The sequence below is a fragment of the Aedes aegypti genome, chromosome 1 (assembly GCF_002204515.2).
Source record: "Aedes aegypti strain LVP_AGWG chromosome 1, AaegL5.0 Primary Assembly, whole genome shotgun sequence".
Classification (NCBI taxonomy): domain Eukaryota; kingdom Metazoa; phylum Arthropoda; class Insecta; order Diptera; family Culicidae; genus Aedes; species Aedes aegypti.
The window spans coordinates 62,435,459-62,451,844 of record NC_035107.1 but is presented as its reverse complement, the minus strand read 5'-3'; the positions used below and the strand labels follow the sequence as shown (position 1 = coordinate 62,451,844).

General features: G+C 37.5%; 1 protein-coding gene across 1 annotated transcript; it reads left to right on the top strand.

Annotated features, from left to right (window-relative positions):
* The first annotated feature begins 2,807 nt into the window (after window positions 1-2,807).
* On the top strand, window positions 2,808-4,026 carry LOC5570103. The gene is made up of 3 exons (XM_001653035.2): window positions 2,808-3,239; window positions 3,479-3,724; window positions 3,809-4,026. The coding sequence occupies exons 1-3, from the start codon at window positions 3,128-3,130 to the stop codon at window positions 3,841-3,843; spliced, it is 393 nt and encodes a 130-aa protein (XP_001653085.2). The 5' UTR covers window positions 2,808-3,127; the 3' UTR covers window positions 3,844-4,026.
* Window positions 4,027-16,386: the final 12,360 nt, after the last annotated feature.

Here is a 16,386-nt window from a genome sequence, read left to right as displayed (position 1 = left end):
TTTTTAATATTAATGCAGGGGTCCTTTCAAAAGCCCAGAAGTTTGACAAGAAAATATTCTAAGAAATTAGGGAATTCCTAGTGTTCCAAAAAATATATATTTACTTCTCAGTGAGTTTTATTTCGAAGTTTCTTCCAGCAGATATTGTTTTAGAATTCCTTACAGAATTTGACCAACGATCCTCTTATAATACCTCTATGAGTATCACTGGGGATATCTCATAAAATCAACTATACCTTCAAGGATTTAATCTTGATTGACAGGTAGAATAACATAAAAAACACAACATTGACTAGCCAAAGACCAAGCAAAATTTATTTTTTTGTATGGACAAAAGACCACGATAGGGGAGGTCAGCAAATCTGGAAAATAAAAATTATCACGTGTTCAATGGACATCCCCTACGATACCATACGGCTGTGCAGTGCATGGCCCCCAAATTTGTCATCGGGCCCGAAAATGTATCATAATCAATGCAATATTATGTTTAAATCAATATTTATTCATTTGTGCTTTTTCTGCGTGGCTTGTGAGGTGAGACGAGTCGAATGAGGTGACAATGTCAACACGCTAATCATAAAGATTGCTAATATTATTCAGTAATCATAACCTTAAGAGGGCAGTTTTCATGTTAACTTTTTCGATTTTGATGACGGATTCCTGAACGTTAATCATAAGTTTAACATATTATATCAATCATCAATTGAATTGAAATCAAAATTCAACAAATTTTACAATATTTCCTGTTTCCTCAAAGACACAAAATTCTGTAAAAAAAATTCACAGAATTTAAATTGTGAAACATTATTTCACAGATTTTTCTGTGAAACAAAACAGTTTCACACATAGCTGTCAAAAATTCACCTTTACCGGATAAAGGTAACAATATTACAAAATTCTGTAAAATCTTAACATACAGTACGGAGAAACTCAAAATGTCATCACTTACACCGAAAATTTGTGAAATCAATTGCATCTCAACCGTCGTCTATAACATTTCGGTTGGATTGTTATAAGAAAGATTATTGTTGCCTGAAAAAAAATGCCTAAAAGACCGAAATTATAGCGTACGAGGGTCTTGGGATAAAATACTTCTTAAAAAAAATACGGAAGAGCCACTAAAACTCAAACCAACTTGATCACTATTAGGAAGATTTGAGCCATCCAAAATTATTTGCCGAAAAACTGATCATTTGAGATCTGCTGTACGTTATTGTTTATATTAGAACAGTTCGTTATAATTCTAGCATAAAATCAAACAATAAGGCCTTTATGCGGGGACGGACCTGATGTAGTGGTTAGAACATATGCCTCTCACGTCGAGGACCTGGGATCGGACCCATCCTCGAGATAGTCACTAAAAATTTCAGTGACGACTTACTTCTGAAAGGAAGTAAAGTCGTAAGTCCCGAGATGAACTAGCCCATAGCTAAAAATCTCGTTCTCGGGGTTCAATGAGCACTTCCACAGTTATTAACTGAGAGCTTTCTTAGCCAAAGTTGCCATTTTTGTATTCGTATATCGACAGGGTGCAACCCAAGCGTGTAAAATCTCGAGATATGAGAATTTAAAATTTTCGCAACTTTGTGAACAATTTTGCCGAAGACAAACTGGTGCCACCTAGCATTGAACTGCCTGTTAACTTTTGATCTGCTGAATAACTTTGCCAAAGACTAGTTTATCAGTATCTCGGGTCGGGATACATAAGACTAAAGATAATTTGTTACTAACGCCATCTAGCGGATAAATTCCCGATTAGATTTGTTACTGCCAGGCAGTCCTTGATTTGCTAAACAACTTTGCCGAAGACACCAACCTTCTAGCTCATCTGGGTCTTGAGATATCCGTTGAATGGATGATGTGGCCAATTTTTTGTACCCCAAGACAATCGTAATTCATTCAATTTTGTTCGATCCATACTCCATTATCAAAGTAACCCCAACACAGAAAACCGACTTTCGATTATATGAAACAATATATATCCATTCAAAATAAATCTTTTGGCAATCTATCTACTGCAATCGATAGCTAGGTTGCCAGTACTTGTTTTAAAAATATAAATCATAATTATTTGAAACAGCATAAATATTCAAGTTTTCTTTGAAAAAAACTAGGAAAAGTTACCTAGTTTTACGGTACTCGTTAATCATTAACGCTCTGATTGGTAGAAAAATCAACGGGCACGACATGATTAGAGTCTCAGAATTCTTCACGGGTCGCACAAAATAAAGTTGTAAACGTTTGGCAGTCCTAATTTGATCCAAAAAAAAAAACACATTTGCATATGACCGCCATTCGATACACATACACTTCACTAAATTGCCAACCCGTTGATATTACCTCACGTCTTGCCCTCTTGGCTGCCAATCAAACAGTTTAATAAGCCATTCATTATGTTTTTTTTCCCATACCAATTAATGCAGCATAATGCGTCTCCAAGAAGCTGCGTGCTCTTCGGGGATCAGAGCCTTCCATCCAAGCACCAACGCTCACTATTCGATTTCAAATGTAAACAAATGCAAATGAGGGATAATTTTCATAATTTTGCGCTTAAATATACGCAAAGTGGTGATAGCTCTCTCACATTGCAACATTGTTGTCCGAAGAAGCGCATTGTAAACCACAAACATTACGATGATTGTGATTCTTTATTTAAATGGCGACAGTGCTGCCAGCTTCTAGAGATCAATCCTCCGAAGAATTGTGACATTATTGTCTTTAGGCCCCTCTAAGCCTATCGTTCCGAATGGTCACGTTTTTACCATTTTTGGATCGGTTCAGTAGTGGTCCACCGAAAGTGTGTCTCCACACCGCAAAGGTCGATCACTTCACCATTCATGTCCACGACTTATGGGAGTCTAGGAGAGTTCGCACGATCTTTCTTCTCCGCATCAGGTGTCGCCATTCATCATGCGGCAGAGAGAAACCTCCCGCACGATCAACAACTGTAGTTATAGCGTGGTTCCACCTCCACGCGTATGGAGAAAACTGGTCTTCGGAGTTCATTCCAAGCCGCCAGCGAGGTAGTTTCACTTGTGCTCTCTTCTTGACGACATCATCGCTGCTTTTTGGCGCCTCTTTCGACATCGCGTGAACCTGGCAACGTGTGACTGCCGAATTGGCGATAATGGGTTTGAAAGTGCTGGCCATTGCACTACTGGTGGCGTTAGTGCTGCTGGTCACCGTCGATGCAGGTCCAATGTACTACAAGAAGGTCTCCGGACAAAAGTACGAACCTGGTAAGTTGGATTGAGACCAAAGACGAAATAAAGACGTACATGTCCCTTGCAGTTGCCCAAGATTTTATGGCACATGAGGTAGTAAAGCAGTGTACTACGATCTGTCGATCTTTGGCACCAAGTGTAGTACTAGAAATAATGCCTGTTCTGAGCCCGAACACTATGTCTCTATTTCGTCTTTGTTGAGACGCCAGTCTTAAGGTAAAAGTTGACTCATCATCTCGTATCGAACTGCGCAGATTGGGTGCCGGTGTCATCGACGGTCATACCGCTGGCCGAATACCGCGTGAGTGTGAGTGGAGGTGGCGAGCAGGGCTCTCTGCTGACCGGGGATGAGTACCGGAGGGCATACCTGAGACACCAGCAACTGTCGGCGGCCGCCAACAACGGTAAGGTCAAGTTGAAGACTGTGCCAGGGAAGGGATCGGAAGCTGACGCGGGAGCAGCGGCTCGCGTCCAAGAAGATCCGGACACGTTGATCACAGGTGGGTGGATTGGTTTTGGGTGACGTAATAGTACTACGATGAGTGTGGTGTCTAAATGTGCGGTTTGTTTTGTTTTTCTTTCAGCCAAGAAGAAGTTTTACGAACGGAAAAGCAACTGACTGGTCGTTGGAAAGTGGATGATCGTTTATAGATAGTTTGTTCAATGAATACATTCGTTAATCGTAAATTGTCTACTTGATAGCAATGCAAGAGTGCCAATTGATTTAAAAAAGTAAAATGTTAATGTTATGTTAATTTTATTTGATTTGATTAAACGAAACGTTAACCAATACACACTGACAGATATAGCTTTTTGGTATTTGGAAGTTTTTTTTTCAGATGTTTTTTTTTTCAAATGTGATTTTTATCTTCAGAATCAAAGCTATTTATTTAAACTGACATTTAAGCTGTGAATACTGGAGAAGAAAATTGCTGCAGAATACTAAACTAAGGTATTCCATACGCATACCAGATAATTTTAAATACTAATCACCTGAATAAGGTATGAAAGAGCACTGCATAACTACTCATGTTCGCATAGTCAACGTAAGCGCGTATTCTTCAGGATGTTTTTCAATTAATGAGAATGGAACTGGGAGAATTTTATCCGAATTCACTGAGGAAATTTCTTTGAATCTTCATTGGAATTTTACGCAGTTTCTTTTGGATTCTTCTTTTGAAACATTCTTCGAAATTTCCTTTGGAAGTCTCTTCAGAATGTCCAGAATTTCGCAATTCCTCATAGAATTTCCATTGAAATTTCTTTTTTAATTTTCATTAAAATTAATCCTTATGAATTTGCAACGGATTTTTTTTTAATTTTTTGAATATCTTAGGAATTTCCTATGGAATTTCCTAAGAAATTTTCTTTGAAATTAACATAGGAAATTTTCTTTAAAATTAACACAGGAATTTCCTTTGCAATTTCGTTCGGAAATTCCTTTGAAATTTCGTTCAGAAATTTGTTTGAAATTTCGTTCGGTGTTTGCTTTGCAATTTCCTTCGAAATTTTCATTGAGGATTTTTTTTTCGAATTTTCTTGGATTACCTTCCAAAGTTCCTTCGGCATTTTTATCGGAAATTTGTTTTGGAGTTTCCTTAGAAATTTGATTTGGTATTTACATTGGAATTTCCTTTGGAATTTTTTTTTGGAATTTCCTTTAAAATTTCTATTGAAATATCCTTTGGAATTTTCATTGAAATTTCCTTAGGTTTTTTTTTCGGAATTTATTTTTTTCCAAAGGGAAACCCAAAAAATATTTTGAAGGGAATCATGCGAGTTCCGATGGAAGTTCTAATGGAGTTAATCACGAAGGAAATGTCAATGGAAATGCCGAAGGAAAAAGAAATTCCGCAGGATATTACAAAGGAATGGAAAATTTCAAAGGAAATTCCGTAAGAACTCCGGATTATTGATTCACAAGAGTTTAATTCAAATAATATTCTGAAGGAAATTTCTATGGATGTTCCAAAGAAAATTCCGATGGAAATGGCAAAGGAAAATACAAAGGGAATTCCAAAAGAAATTCTGATAAAAATTCAAGGTTATGCCGAAAAAAATTCCAATGGAAATTCCTATGGGAATGCCAAAGCGAATTCCGAAGAAAATTCCAAAGGGAATTCCGATGGAAATGCCAAAGGAAAATTCTAAAGGAAATTCCGAAGAAAATTTCAAAGGATATGTCGATGAAAATTCCAAAGTGAAATCAAAAAAAAAACACATAATGTTCCGAATTCTGAAGGGAATTGCAAAGAAAATTCCAAAAAAAATTCTGATGGAAGTTCCCAAGGAAATCCCAAAGGAAATTCAAATAGATGGATATGCCGAAGCAAAATCCAGAGGAGATTCCAAGAAAATTGTTGAAGAATGTTTCAAAGGATATTCCGATGAAAATTCCAGAAGTAATTCCGAAGAAAATTGCAAAGTTAATTCCGAAGAAAATTCAAAGATAATTCCGAAGAAAATTCCGAAGGAAATCCCAAAGGAATTACGATGGAAATGCCGGAGGAAAATCCAAAGGAAATTCCAAGAGAAATTTCAAAGAAAATTTTGGAGGAAATTCCAAATAAATTTTAAATAAAATTCCAAAGAAATTCCGAAGGAAATTTCAAAGAAAATTTTGAAGGAAATTCCAAAAGCAAAAAATTCCAAAGGAAATAATGACGGTAATTCCGAAGAAAATTCCAAAGACAAAAGAAACTCCGAAGGAAATCCTAAAGGGAATTCCAAAGGCATGTCCAAAGAAAATTTCGAAAGAAAAATCCACAAATTCTGAAGGAAATTCCGATCAAAGTTTCCAAACAAATCCCAAAGAAAATTGAGATGGATATGCCGAAGCAAAATCCAAAGGAAACTCCGAAGAAAATTCCGAAAGAAATTTCGAAGGATGTTTTGAAGGACATTCCGATGGAAATGTTAAAGGATGTTTTAAAGGAAATTGCGATGAAAATTCCAGAGGCAATTCCGAAGAAAAATCCAAAGTTAATTCCGAAGCAAATCCCAGAGGAATTCCGATGGAAATGCCAAAAGAAAATCCAAGCGAAATTCCTAAAGAAATTTCAAAGAAAATTTTGGAGGAAATTCCAAATAAATTTTAAAGGAAATTATTTATTTATTTTTATTTATTTATTTATTCACTGTCTTGAATCTAGTACGATTCCTCAGACTGTCTCTTATTCTAAAACTCTAATTCTACTTTTAAACACAGATTTGGATACATTAAAGTCAAACAAGTCACTCACACTATTGAATAATCGAGAACATACACATAACGGATTGTTGAAACCATAGGAAGTTCTATGCCGTCTGATGAGCAGCAAATCACGTTGTCGCAGATGTCGGTTTGGTGCGTAGAACGAAACATTTTGCAGGAGCGATGGACAGTCAAGATTTCCTCTGATCAAGTCAAACATAAAAAGCCTTTGTAGGTTACTGCGTCTCGAAGAAAGTGTTTGCAAAGCAATGAGTCTGCAGCGTGACGTGTAATCAGGCAAGTTAAACGAATCCGACCATGGCAGCTGACGAAGGGCGAAGCGGATGAAGCTACGCTGGACCTTTTCAATCCGGATAATGTGGGTAGTATGTTGTGGAGACCATACACATACAGCATACTCCAAAATACTACGAACAAGCGAGCAATATAACGCCTTGAGAGCATAGATGTCCTTGAAGCAGCTAGCATTTCGTCGAACAAATCCAAACGCCTTCGCAGTTGTAGCATTGACGTGTTCATTAAACCGCAGTTTACTGTCCAGAATAACACCTAAGTCTCGGATTGACTCCACGCGTTCCAATGGTTCTGATCCAATCGAATATCCAAATTCGATGCACGATTGTCGACGGGAAAATACAACGGACTTACACTTTTTGATGTTCAACTCCATGCCGTTTTCCATGCACCACAGCTCGAGTTCCATTATATCTGCTTGTAGCGCACAGCAATCCAGATGAGATGCTATAGTTCTGTATATTTTTAAATCGTCAGCGTAGAACAGCTTTCCCGATTTCAGTCGGAAGCACAGGTCGTTTATAAACAATATGAAAATCAGTGGCCCCAGAACGCTTCCCTGAGGAACACCAGAAGCAATGGAGAAAACGCTAGAGTGTGTGCCATTAATGTTGACGAATGCTACGCGTTGCGTCAGATACGATCGCAACCACTCCGTTATCCAATCCGGAAAGCCCAAGTGTCTTAGCTTCGCTATTGCTAGTTGGTGTGGCACTTTGTCGAACGCTTTGGAGAAATCAAAGTATATGGCATCTACTTGGCTCCTTTTTTCGATTTCTGTCGATAGGAAGTTAGTGAACATCATAAGGTTAGTTGTCGTTGATCGCTTTTTGACGAAGCCGTGCTGGAGTTCCGAAATTATTGGGGTAGATGCAGCGTAGAGAACATTGTGTACTAAACCTTCAAAAACTTTAGCTACGGAGCATAAAATTGAAACGCCACGGTAGTTTTCGACAGCATGAGAAGAACCAGCTTTGAAGATAGGAGTGATTGAGGCTTTCTTCCATATCGACGGAAAAGTGCTATTACGAAGCGACTTATTATAGATAATCTCCAGCGGCATTTGCAACGATTCTGCACATTCTTTTAAGACTAACGGCGGCAAATTGTCAGTACCAGCTCCTTTGGTTACGTCCAGATTTTTCAAAGCTGAATATACATCTTGCCGCGAAATATCAAAAGGCGCGAGATTCAGATCGTAAGTTGGGCAATTTCTGAGGTTGTCCGATGAAAACGTTGGTGGATTCGAACTGTACACGTTCTTAAAGCAGTCGGCAAACATATTAGCAACATCTTCAGGGCAGCTAGCGATAGTTTTTTTGTAAGTCATTTCAGCAGGAAATCGAGTTGAGTGTTTGCGATTTCGAATAAAATTCCAAAAGGCTGTGGGATCGTGCTTAGCGGTCGTCTCCAAACGAGCGACGTAGCTTCGAAATGCAGCAGTTTGACACTCATTATAACTGGTTTCGATAAGACGTAAATTGTTTCGATTTTCATCAGTTCGCGCTCGAAAATAACGTCTTCGAGATTTGCGAACAACATTGCGAAGATGTTGCAGCTCGGATGTCCACCAAGGATGTTTGTAAGAACAACGCGTGCGTCGTCTACGAGGGACGTGCTCGTCCAAAATTCCGTACAGAATGTCGTAAAAAATACATACCGTCTCGTCGGTGCCCCTACCGTCAAACGCTATCTCCCAGTCAATGGCTGAAATAGCATCGTTCAACTCCGCAAAATCACAGCGTTGAAAATAGAAGTCACGCTGTTGGCTCGAATCCTCGGCAAACTGCATACGAGCATCGTTTAAGTCCATACGAAGAACCAGCGGATTATGGTGATAATCAATTTTGAGGAGCGGTGACGGTGGTTCGATTACCTCAATGTCCCTTGCTTCATTGACAAAAACAAGGTCCAGTAAGCGGCCGTTCAAGTTTCGTAGGCAATTGATCTGACGCAGTCCTGAAGCAACCATTGTTTCGACCAAGGCGATTTCTTGTTCGGATGATGCATTACAAGGCAGTAGACCGTCAATATCTTCGTCGTTCTGCCAGATCAACTGGGGAAGATTGTAGTCTCCCATGACGATAACCTTGCCGGCACTCGCAGTTCGTTCACATAATTGTTGCACTGCCATGGAATGTGAGTAATAAAGCGCGGGCTGCGAGTTTTGTCGTAGATATATTCCACAAACGTAAACTGAAAACTTTGAAGCTTGATCTGAACGACGGCTTATTCGAGGGATTCGCAGTTTTCTAGTTCCACCGATCTGCAATTCAATTCCGCCTTAACTGCAATTAGCACTCCTCCACCACGTTGAAGGCTGCTAGTAGCCGAGCTCCGATCGCATCGAAATACGTTGTAGCTTGAGGCGAATTCGTCATTAGAAATATCTGGGCGTAGCCAAGTTTCGGTGAGTACTACGATGTCATAGTCACAAGAGCATAAATTCAAGAGTAGTTCTTGCGAAACTCCGAAGGAAATCCTAAAGGGAATTTCAAAGGAAACTCCAAAGGCATGTCCAAAAGAAATTCCATAGGAAATCCCAAAGGAAATTACGATGGAAACGACGAAGGCAATTCCAAAAGAAATTTTAAAGGCATGTCCAAAGAAAATTCCGAAAAAAAATCCACAAATTCTGAAGGAAATTCCGATGGAAGTTCCCAAGGAAATTTCAAAGGAAGTTGAGATAGATATGCCGAAGCAAAATCCAGAGGAAAATCTGAAGAAAATTCCGAGAGAAATTCCGAAGGATGTTCCGAAGGAAATGTTGAAGAATGTTTTAAAGGAAATTCCGATGAAAATTCCTGAGGTAAAATTTTCAAAGTTAAGGGGTCTATTTTATAAGTCGAGTCGATCAAAAACGACTCGACTCGAGTCACTGTCGACCAAAAATTTCACTCGACACGACTCTGTCATTCGAATTTTTCGACAGCTGTCACTCCATGTGACAGGATCACTATGGTAGTCGACAGGTGACTTCTGAAATATGCATGCTTGCTTTGATCGACAATGAATACAGACGAGTCACATGAATCTGTTCGATTGAAAAATAGGCCCCTAAAATTCGAAAGTTAATTCCGAAGGAAATCCCAAAGGAATTCCGATGGAAATGTCGGAGAAAAATCCAAAGGAAATTCCTAAAGAAATTTCAAAGAAAATTCTGGAGGAAATTCCAAATAAATTTTAAAGGAAATTTCAAAGATAATTTTGAAGGAAATTTCAAAGGAAATTAAGAAGGTAGTTCCGAAGAAAATTCCAAAGGCAAAAGAAACTCCGAAGGAAATCCTAAAGGGAATTCCAAAGGCAAGTCCAAAAGAAATTCCGAAGGAAATTTCAAAGAAAATTCCATAGGAAATCCCAAAGGACATTACGGTGGAAATGTCGAAGGAAATCCCAAAGGAAATTCCAAAAAAACATTTAAAGGCATGTCCAAAGAAAATTCCGAAAAATAATCCACAAACTTTGAAGGAAATTCCGATGGATGTTCCCAAGGAAATTGGGATGGATATGCTGAAGCAAATCCAGAGGAAATTTCGAAGAAAATTCCGAAAGAAATTCCGATGGAAATGTTGAAGGATGTTTCAAAGGAAATTCCGATGAAAATTCCTGATGTTAAAGTTCCAAAGATAAAATTCCAAAGTTAATTCCGAAGAAAATTCCGAATGAAATCCAAAGCAATTCCGATGGAAATGCCGGAGGAAAATCCAAAGGAAATTCCTAAGGAAATTTCAAAGAAAATTTTGGAGGAAATCCAAATAAATTTTAAAGGAAATTCCAAAGAAAATTTTGAAGGAAATTCCACAGGCAAAACAAATCCAAAGGAAATGAAGAAGGTAGTTCCGAGGAAAATTCCAAAGGCAAAAGAAATTCCGAAGGAAATCCTAAAAGGAATTCCAAAGGAAATTCCAGAGGCAAGTCCAACAGAAATTCCGAAGGAAATTTCAAAGAAAATTCCATAGGAAATCCCAATGGATTACGATGGAAATGACGAAGGCAATTCCAAAAGAAAGGAAATTCCGATGGATGTTCCCAAGGAAATGATGGACATGCCGAATCAAACCCCTGAGGAAATTCCGTAGAAAATTCCGAAAGAAGTTCCGATGGAAGTGTTGAAGGATGTTTCAAAGGAAATTTCGATGAAAATTTCAGAGGTAATTCCGAAGTAAATTTCAAAGTTAATTCCGAAGGAAATCCCAAAGGAATTCTGAAGGAAATGCCGGAGGAAAATTTAAAGGAAATTCCTTAAGAAATTTCAAAGAAAATTTTAAAGGAATTTCCAAATAAATTTCGGAGGAAATTCCAAAGGAAAATTCGAAAGAAATTCAGTAGGAAATTTCTGAAATAAATTCCACAATGAATTCCCAACGAATACACAGCGCAATAAAAATGACATTTTTGCGTGTCTCAAGGATCAAATTATGTGTGTGTAGTATATTTTGGGTCACTGAATCTGATGCCGTTTTTAGAAATGTTCCAGCACGTCACAATTTTTAGCTTCTTCTCTTCTCTCTGGCGTTATGTCCCAACTGGGACAAAGCCTGCTTCTCAGCTTAGTGTTCTTTAGCTACAGGTCGCCAAATTTGTATAAAACACTGGTTTCATTGATGTTTACATAAGATTTTATGTATGAAACTTTTTAGTGACATAATTCACCAAGCATGCAAAATAGGATTTAAACTTCCAATTTAGATGTAATTTAATTGAAATTTCACGATGAAATTTAATTTAAAACGATTTTTTCAACATGCATGCAGCTTCCATATAAAATGCTTTATTTCTCTTATATGGCAAAATACAATACTTTTCAAAACCACCAAAAAAATACATTTTACCATCAAAAGCATTACAAACTTTGTTGATAAGTTTTGTTTCACACATTAAGTTTAAGAAATGAACCAGCCTCTGGCTGAAAATCTCTCTAATAAAGATAAATAATAATAATTAAGTTTAAATTGGGTCCTAAAATTTTTAATGAAATCTTGTTTTTATTCAATAACACGAAAGAGCATCTTACTGCAACTACTTTAGCAATATTTCCCGCTCAAATAACGGCTATATCTTTGGACATGCCTCTCTTAGTCGACAAAAACACCACAGGGGTTTTAGTTTTACCACTGGGGTTGTTCCTATCTGACATTTCGGAAGGGACACGGAAAACAAAATACACCCAAAATTTGTGTTTAAGCCAAGGAGTGTGACAAAATCTAAAAAAATGTTTTTTGGACTCAAACCAACGGAAGACATTAGAAAATTGAGTAAACATGTGTTATTGGCCTAAACTTAAGCGTTTGGCACTAAAATTGGGACAGGGCTTTAGGACCCTATTCTGTGACAAATTAAGCTAATAAATTGCCATACAAGCTGGCAAACTTGCTGAAATAGTCAAATTTTGCATTTTCAACAGTCAATATCTCAAAAACTAGACGTGCTATGATATTTTAGAAAACGGTTATGGCTTCTGCAACCCTTTATTGAACAAATAGCGGTATTTTGGTGCTCGAGACAAAAACGTGTTATGCAGTGATATCTAATGGAAATTCTGAAAGAACTTCCACAGGGAACTCCGAAGGAAATTACAAAGGAAATTCCGAAGGAACATACCAAAAAAACTTCCCGAAGGAATTTCCTTCAAGAACTTTCAGAGAACAGAGATAGAAACACTACCAGAAGAACTTCCGGAGGAACTTCCTGATGAAACTACCAGTACCGTAATCCGGGGGCAAATTGATCACTATTTTACAACTTTTTGTTGTGTTTCGGAATTCAAATATTGTCAAATAAATTTCGACAAAATTAGTACTCCACTGATCTTTTTCAGCTTATGTAATCGACTTTTCATGAAATAATATTTAACATATCATACAAATAGTTTTATTATCAAAAAATTAAAATGATACATTGGGGCGAAATTGATCACCATATAACAAAGCAGGTTGAAAAATAAAAAAAAACCTACTACTAAATTTGGGTCAAATTTCTTACAGCTCGAGTATTTGATCATTTTATTGCAAAATTAAACTTTGAAAATCTGCCTAATACGCCTAATTGTAGGCAATTTTCCTTGAAACCAACACATTATTTGAGAATAAACGGTTTCACGAACAAAAAACTATACTTGCTATGCTGTATGGTATCAAAAATAAGTTCAGTAGTTCATACTTAAGCGTACAATCCATTTTAAACACTCAAAGTTGAGATGTAGGCATAGCACCAGTGGATTGTTCAGCACCGACATTTCCAACTGTATTGCTTACACCTTCAAAAAGTGTGAATATTTCAATGCAAAACTGACCCTAATAAAAATGAAATAGTTCAAAATCATCATGAAACATTTATGAACTAGAAAACATTTGGGAGGAAATATTTTTTGGTACCGATCTGATCAAATTCGCCCCAGTGATCAATAAGCCCCCGGATTACGGTACAAACTTTTCCGATAAACATCTTGAGGTGGAAAATTTTAGAAAAAAAAACTTCCTAGAGGAACTTCCGAAGCTGTAAGATTTTAGCTAATATAATGGTATAAAATCAGGTCAGAATATGAAGAAGCTAAGTAACAATATCTGCTGTCCAACAATATCACCATAATATTCAGTGTGATCGGGTTTCGTGATACAGTTGTATCTTGACACAACTCCGTAGGCTGAACATTAAATTAGTTCAGCGAATAAAATCATTAAATCATTGGCAAAGCTGAATCTTCGCTAATGTTTAATCCATAATGATAAAAATCATTGTTTCAAAAAGTTTAAAAGTTTACGCATGAGCCAAACTCAATTTCTTCGAATATACAAAGCAGAAGCACTATTCATGCATTGAAAATATTCCATCGACAAATGTTGATTCCAACTTTTTACTAGGAGGGACATTCTGATTAATGTAACCCCATTTTACGGTACTTAGTTTACCCGGGGCTAGGTCACCCTAATCTACTTATTTAATTATTTTTTTCTTATTGTCTCTTCGACCAAAGAACTTGAGGTTCAACAGGAAAAAAAGGTTCATTTCTTTCTCTAGAATCGAAACACAACCAACCGCCCAAAATATTAACATTTATATGTTATTTTTCATTTATTTCATCTCAAATGTGTTGTTGTTTCATTGTAGTGTGTGTATGTTTTCGTTTTCGGGTGTACATTTTCCTCGAGTTCTTCTTCGGAGGGGGAGATGGCGTTCATTTTCCTCACTTATTTTCCCACTCTGGTTCGTTCCATCTGAGGGAAAGTTTTTTTTATGTATATAATTTCGTGTAACTTTCCTCTTTGCAAATTGCTTTTTCAACTACGCATGAGATCTGTTTGTTTTATTCCCATCTCTTAGACCAGATACATGCTTTGAGCTATGGTTGATGGAACTCGGAAATTTTGTGTTTTCTTTTAAACATTCTTCTGCGGTGTTGAGAGCGTGTAGAAAAAGGTTTCCGTTCTGTACACGTCACGTAACATTTTCCAACCGTTCGGGTTCGTTCGTTTTGTTTATTAAGTTTGGGTTTAATTAAATACACAAACATAGTTTATCTTTATTTTTCGGTTATTAGTAGCCCACCGTTGCCAACGGGGACAACAGCAGGCCATGCTTTGTTTACGTTAATTTATATTCTCAATGTTTCTTTTTATTTAGTTGACGACGTTTTCGTTCATTGGTTTAAATACAATTTATCAAACTATTACACCTACTTTCCTCTGCTTCCTGTGACATTTCCCTTCCCCTTTTTCGTTCCTTTCTGTCTTGGTTTCTCGGCGGTAGACACCTTTCCTTTTTTTATTTGTATTTAAATTAGTTATTTAAATTATCCTATGTTCAATATATGCTTCTTTAATTCAATTTCAATAATAATGTTACTTTATTCTAATAATGTTAACATTTATTATAAGGTTCCAAGTGCTTTTTTGTCTATACAATTCTTTTCTTATTACTTCTTGTTTGTTCATTTTTTGTCTGCTTGATGGGAGCGATTAAACTTAACAGAATACAAAAGATGGCCACACTAATTATGAGCAATTGAATGATATTTTGTATAAATCTAATAACAACGTTACGCCACTTGCTAAATATTTCCTTCTAGTTATCGCTTTTGTGTTGCTTCTCAACTTTAGAAAGTATTTTATTTGAAATAAGTCAAAAATACATTTTTTTTTCGACAATACGGTCAAAGGGTATTCACACTTCGCATTCATTCTTGCTATCATACTACATTTCGTTAGTTGAATCCGTGAAAACATAAAAGCTTGGAATGGAATGATCTCACCCTTCGCAAAAGACAACGCAAGGTGTGACGCTATGGGAATTATATGCCAAATTTAACATCTATTGTCTCGTGAAACAATGTCAAAGTAAGTCCGCGTTGGGTCCTAATGCTCACTCATACTGTTGCTTGCAGTCAATCGATCTCTTTCTACCTTCTAAGGTGGTAATGAGCAAATTTTATGTACGAAACCAGTCCTTCTTTGTCTACTTATAATATCATGCTACGCAAGTTCTTGGTGGGTAAAGAACCGAGAAAAAGATGCTACCTAAGAAAAATACTCGTATAAAAATCGAATCTAAACAAAATTTCTACTAAATTGACAACCGTTCTGTTTTTTCGTATTATTCTTTCTCTCTCCTTAGAAGTTGTGACCAGATTTTTCGTAATATATGTCTAATTTCTCTCCTGTTACCGAAATATGCTCGAAGTTTTGGAAACAAAAAATCCGTTTTACAGATACTCAAATAAACAGTCTTATCTTGTCTCAAAACATTTATCAATGTTTTACGGAAGGTTAAAAGCACTTAAAAGTTGGTATTGGGAATGCGGTGCATTATCTATTTAGTTATTGAAAGCTATTTCTCAGCTTCTGAAGGATTCTGCAAGCATTCAGGAAGGATTCTGCAAGCATCCTGAAAGGATTCTGCAAGCATCCGGGAAGCATTCAGCAAACATCCGTGAAGGATATTGCAAGCATCCGGGAAGGATTCTGCAAGCATCCAAAAAGCATTCTGCAAGTATCCGGGAAGAGTTCTGCAAGCATCCGGGAAGGACTCTGAAAGCATTCGAGATGGATTCTACAAGCATCCAGGGAAAAATTCTGCAAGCTTGCAGGAAGGATTTTGCAAGAATCCGGAATGGATTCTGCGAGCATCCTGGAAGGATTCTGCAAGCATCCGGGAAGGATTCTGCAAGCATCCAAGAAGCATTCTGCAAGTATCCGGGAAGGATTCTGCATACATCCGGGAAGGATAATGCAAGCATCCGGGAAGGACTCTGCAAGCATCAGGGAAGGATTCCACAAGTATCTGGGGATGATTCTGCAAGCATCAGGGAAGGATTCTACAAGTATCTGGGGAGAGTTCTGCAAGCATTTGAGATGGATGCTGCAAGCATCCGGGAAGCATCTCGAAAGCATTCAGGAAGGATTCTGCAAGCATCCAGGAAGGATCCTACTATCTTGGAAGGATTTTGCAAGAATCCGGGAAGGATTCTGCGAGCATCCTGAAAGGATTCTGCAAGCATCCGGGGAGGATTTTTCAAGCATTCGGGAAAAATTCTGCCTGCATCTGGGGAGGATTCTGCAAGCATCAAAAAAGAATTCCAGAAGCATCTTGTAAATATTCCAAAAGCATCCCGGATGGATTCTGCAAGCATCCGGGGAGGATTCTGCAAGCATTCGAGAT